Genomic DNA, 5,925 nt, shown 5'->3' on the forward strand with positions numbered 1-5,925 from the left:
GTCTCGGTCCTCCAGCCTCCCATATGGGTTAGTTTGACCCAAAGTTCAGCTTCATTCCAGCACACAAGAAACTTTATGAGGTTGTACTCTTCACAATCTGAGCTATCCATTGTAGAATAGGGGAGTCTTCAACAGAGTAGTACAGAGCACTTTTTGGCACTCAAAACTGGGGTCCCTTTCAAGTCCTCCTGCAAGTGGAAAATGTAATGTGACTCCTCTTTCTTCCTGATTCTCTAGTAATTAACTGTAACACATGTACACACACACACACACACAGCCTCAGAGGCAATATAATCTAAATCTACTGTAAAGAATAAAAGAATTGTCCTAAATGTCTATAATATGCACAGTACCTCCAGGGCAGGGTAGAGGTTAGCAGTTAACAACATGTTGTACATCCATGGAATTTCTCTCTTATTATTTTGCTTTCAGACTTAGACCCCAGAGCCCAAGGATTTGGCCCAGTTATAAACCACCTACCCCATGGTTACTAATCCATGGCCTAAGAGTTTTGAAACTTTGAAAAGAAAGATTTAGGTTTGATTTATCTTACATTTCAGGCCATATAAACAGCTCTTAGATGAGGCTTTCTCTTATATGGATGTGGATGTATGTGAAAGAGATGATTTACATTTCTCCTAGCCAAGCAAACCTTTCTAGGAGTTGGAAGGCTATCTTACTTATCACCCAAGTTATAGCTACCTTTCATTTTTGGTAAGCCTGTTCTCATAACTGAAGAAAAATAAATTCATTCTCCAGGATTTTTATACAACCACCTTCCCCATCTCCCAGCCAGAAAAGTTGCTTGAACAAACCCATTTAGCCTACCAAGAAAAAGATGGAAGGCATACAGTCTCATCTTACTCATCTCTTGGACCTAATATAGAGTCCAATAAACAATAGGCACTTAATAGATGCTAACTTGCATGCAGTGAACCAGTTGAAATAGTATAAACAAAAAGAGTACAAGTAAGATATTTGCAATTTTTTTTTTTTCTCTCGGCGAGTCCCTTATCTACAAGGGGACCGTCGCTCACAGTTGACAGCACCTGGCTCAACCCTTCTTCCCTCCACTGCTGCAGCAGGCCCTCACACTCCTCCTGGTCGGGGCCCCGAGGGGCCATGGCAAAGTTGCCTTCTACCTGGGAGGACGAGCTCTTCGCCAGGAGGACATTTTTCCGACATGTGAAGAAAGCATGTGACCCCGCTGCGCCTCAACAACAACTTTATTGCTGCAATTTTTTTTTAAGTAGAGAGAAGACCTCACTTAAAAAAGAAAGACTAAGAGTCCTCCACATGTAGATACAATATTCTTGAGCATGATGCTTACCAATAAGTGACTGATGCAAACAGAACCATTTCAGAAGAGAACTGTCTTCAGGGTTTTTCTCAGAGCAAGTTTAACATCCTTATTCCTCAGACTGTAGATCAAAGGGTTAAGCATGGGAACCACATTGGTATAGAAGACTGAGGCAAATTTACCCTGGTCCTTTGATCCAGGAAAAGAGGTTGTTAAATAGGTGAATGCCCCCGACCCAAAGAACAGAGCCACAGCAACTACGTGGGAGCCACATGTGCTGAAGGCTTTGGACCTGCCCTCAGCGGAAGGAATACGGAGGATACTGGAGAGAATCAGAGCATATGAGGTGAAGATACTGATACTGGATATTGTGATGACCCCTCCAACAACAATAAAAAACACCAGCTCATTGATGTGAGTGCTGGTGCAGGAGAGCTGCAAGAGGGGGAGAACTTCACACAGATAGTGGTGGACGATGTTGGAATCACAGAAGCTCAGTCTCAGCATGCTTCCAGTGTGGGCCATGGCCCCAGCAAACCCTATCATGTACGAACCAAGCATCATCAGCGAACAGACCTGAGGGGACATGGTGACCGTGTATAGCAGAGGATGGCAAATAGCCACAAAGCGATCATAAGCCATCGATACCAACACATAGCACTCAGAATTGACAAAGAAACAGAAGAAAAATAGTTGTGTCATGCATCCCACATAAGAAATGATATTTTCTGATATGAAATCAATTAGCATTTTGGGGGTAAACACACAAGAATAACATAAATCTATAAAAGACAAGTTGAAGAGGAAAAAGTACATTGGAGTGTGAAGGCTAGAATTCATCGCAATTAAGGTGATCAAGCCCAAGTTGCCCACCACCGTGGACACATAGATCCCTAAAAACAGGAGGAAGAGGGTGAGCTGAAGCTCTGATCGTTCTGATAATCCCACGAGGATGAACTCAGTCACCGAGGAGCTGTTTACCAGAGCCATTCTCTTCTGGGGAGCTGTCTGTAGAAACAAGGGACAAAATGTTTCAAATGATTATAGTCACAAGCATAGCTGATGGAAAAAAGTCTAGAAGATAAGCCAGTGCATGAATGCCCTCCTTTTTGCCTTTCTTCTCTCATCTATATGCCCTCTCCCCACCCCAGCCCTGCCAAGCTATTGACAATGTGTCTGTGACTACATCTTAGCTCCCCTGGGCTGATCATGAATCCAGGCTAGAGTCTGTTAGCATGGGCAGCAAGAATTCTGTCTGCACTCAGGAGATCAGGAGATGGAGCACCTGAACTGGCTGCCCAGCGACTCTCAGAAAGACCTTGCAAGAGCCAGGAGTACAACCTGAACCCACTGTGCCTCAGACTCTGAGAGACAGGCTCTCCTCTCCCACACTGTCTCCATTCACCCTGCCGCCCCCTCCCAACCACATAAGAGGTCTCCACCTGAGAGGAAGCCAAAAGTTGTCCCCTCTCTCTGCACCTCCTGCCTTCCTTCTTTTAGTCCCTTCACTGCATTTGACACCAGAATCAGTTTCAAGAGTAAAGAAGGGATCAGTACTTCTCAGACCCCTTGATTGTGAATTTAAAAGAAAGCCATAAGGAAAAATGGGAGTCAGACATTCACCTTCCTCCTCCCGGCCCTTCAGTCCTGGGCATTAAGCAATCTCTTTCCATTAGCTCAAAGGATAAAATGGTGATAGTGCATAAAGCAGACAGCTTCATGTTTTAACTCTTCTGATTCCCTAGGTGCTGAGAATCAGAGCTTTTTACAGACCCCAGTCTCCAAGGTGCTCTAGGAATAGACCAAGATTTCTGTTGGTGGATTTTCCCAGATGGTAAATATCAACTTTAGGAGAAAAAAAAAAAAGCAACCCTCATTTTCACCAGAACCCCAGCTGGTATATCATGGAGAACTTTGGGCTACTTGATCTCAGGGATCTGATTAGATACAGTCTCAATCCCTAGGTAATTTAGAGTTATGTCCCTACAGGGAAGAAATTGGACTGTCTTTGTTTACAACCTGGATGATGATGTTTACCTAGCATCTTGGGACTAAGGTGTTCACTCAAACTTCTCCTAAACTCTGAGGAGTTCATGTTGTTTAGTGCTGAATTGAGGTGGGGGGAGGGCCTCAGATTTTCTATCCTTTGTTAAATCTTGGCACTTACACTTGACATTAAGGGAGGATGATCCCATACTTATTTTAACCACTATTTCCAAATTTGTAAAGGGAGATTTGAGAATAGGACCCAAAAAAGTTAGGTCAGACTTGTAGGTGGTATGAAAAGCACCTCTGACAAAATGTTTCTAGCACCATGAGCTGCTCAGAACACTGGAGACATTCCACCAGCACCACAGTCACAAACACCACCTACCCTCAGCTCTACCAAGCGCTATAGACTGGCTTTCACTATAAATGAGACTAAGGTACCACTTATGCAAAGAAACACTCACACATGCGCTCACACCCGCATACACACACACACACCTTCACAAACTTACTCTATGGATGTGTGCAGGCCAAGGTATTAACAGGAGATGTACCTAAAGGTTTTAATTCTGTCATCTTTCAGATGGCAAAATTGTTCTCCATGTCATCTGCTACATGAATATTCTAAGAAATTTTCAAAGATATGTGAGCAACTGCATTTGTAAGTTTCCACTGAGGATGCCTAAAATAATCCTAGATTGCTTGGAACATTCCTGATTTACATCCATTATCCCTGTATAATTATTAATAGCAAACCTTCTCACTCTCAAAAGTGTCTGGATTTGGGTAACAAATTATATGGTCACCCTACTAAAAAGAGCATAAGCAACTATTCAAATCCTCCTGCTCCTGCTGTCTCCTACTGACTTCTCTCCACTTTCTGACTAAGACAGTCTCTGTCTTTCGCTCTCTCTTACCCTAAGAGTTCTCTTTCACTGAACCTGCTCTTCCTGGCCAACCAGTACCTTCTTGTCAGTAGATTTTGGCTTAAATATGGGAAGGGCATTAACTGCAAGCTATTTCCAATTTATACCTAGCCCAAAAAATCTAAAGCAAATAAATTTACACTGCACCTACCCACCTAACATAGGTGAAAGAGGAACAGGGAGTGAAGAATTATTTGGGAACAAGGAATAAAACATTGGCGGAATTCTACATTATAATCATTGGTACAATAGTAGAACATTGTATATTGCTATACATGATGCAATAAATTGATTAGTAGTATTTAACAAATTTGAACATATATTTTACCCAGAAATTATACACTTAGATATATACCAAATTTTAAAAAGTGTATATGTATACCTAACAATATGCCATGAATGTTCATGAAAGTTAAATAAATGTCACAAACCTATTATGGAGCAAAAGACGCCAAGACAAAAGAGTGTATACTTTAAGATTTGATTCACATGAAGTCCAAAAGCATAAAAACTGATCTTCTGTCAGTTCAGTTCAGTCACTCAGTCGTGTCCGACTCTTCGCGACCCCACGAATCGCAGCACGCCAGGCCTCCCTGTCCATCACCAACTCACAGAGTTCACCCAGACTCACGTCCATCGAGTCAGTGATGCCATCCAGCCATCTCATCCTCTGTCGTCCCCTTCTCCTCCTGCCCCCAATCCCTCCCAGCATCAGAGTCTTTTCCAATGAGTCAACTCTTCCCATGAGGTGGCCAAAGTACTGGAGTTTCAGCTTTAGCATCATTCCCTCCAAAGTAATCCCAGGGCTGATCTCCTTCACAATGGACTGGTTGGACCTCCTTGCAGTCCAAGGGACTCTCAAGAGTCTTCTCCAACACCACAGTTCAAAAGCATCAATTCTTTGGCCCTCAGCCTTCTTCACAGTCCAACTCTCACATCCATACATGACCACAGGAAAAACCATAGCCTTGACTAGACAGACCTTTGTTGGCAAAGTAATGTCTCTGCTTTTGAATATGCTATCTAGGTTGGTCATAACTTTCCTTCCAGGGAGTAAGCGTCTTTTAATTTTATGGCTGCAGTCACCATCTGCAGTGATTTTGGAGCCCAAAAAAATAAAGTCTGACACTGTTTCCATTGTTTCCCCAACTATTTCCCATGCAGTGATGGGACCGGGTGCCATGATCTTTGTTTTCTGAATGTTGAGCTTTAAGCCAACTTTTTCACTCTCCATTTTCACTTTCATCAAGAGGCTTTTGAGTTCCTCTTCACTTTCTGCCATAAGGGTGGTGTCATCTCCATATCTGAGGTAATTGATATTTCTCCCGGCAATCTCAATTCCAGCTGTGCTTCTTCCAGTCCAGCGTTTCTCATGATGTACTCTGCATATAAGTTAAATAAGCAGGGTGACAATATACAGCCTTGTTGTACTCCTTTTCCTATTTTGGAACAAGTCTGTTGTTCCATGTCCAGTTCTAACTGTTGCTTCCTGACCTGCATACAGGTTTCTCAAGAGGCAGGTCAGGTGGTCTGGTATTCCCATCTCTTTCAGAATTTTCCACAGTTGATTGTGATCCACACAGTCAAAGGCTTTGGCATAGTCAATAAAGCAGAAATAGATGCCTTTCTGGAACTCTCTTGCTTTTTTGATGATCCAGCGGATGTTGGCAATTTGATCTCTGGTTCCTCTGCCTTTTCTAAAACCGGCTT

The 5,925-nt window shown here is 42.8% G+C and overlaps 1 protein-coding gene across 1 annotated transcript; it reads right to left on the reverse strand.

Annotated features, from left to right (window-relative positions):
* Positions 1-1,360: 1,360 nt before the first annotated feature.
* Positions 1,361-2,290, reverse strand: LOC104980667 (olfactory receptor 8B4-like). The gene has a single exon (XM_010829422.1). The coding sequence runs from the start codon at positions 2,288-2,290 to the stop codon at positions 1,361-1,363; it is 930 nt and encodes a 309-aa protein (XP_010827724.1).
* Between the last annotated feature and the right edge of the window lie 3,635 nt (positions 2,291-5,925).

This window comes from Bison bison, unplaced genomic scaffold (assembly GCF_000754665.1).
Source record: "Bison bison bison isolate TAMUID 2011002044 unplaced genomic scaffold, Bison_UMD1.0 scf7180017864506, whole genome shotgun sequence".
NCBI classification, from domain to species: domain Eukaryota; kingdom Metazoa; phylum Chordata; class Mammalia; order Artiodactyla; family Bovidae; genus Bison; species Bison bison.

Excerpts from the sequence above, each read along its gene's own strand:
- LOC104980667 (XM_010829422.1), bottom strand. The coding sequence starts at position 2,290 with ATGGCTCTGGTAAACAGCTCCTCGGTGACTGAGTTCATCCTCGTGGGA.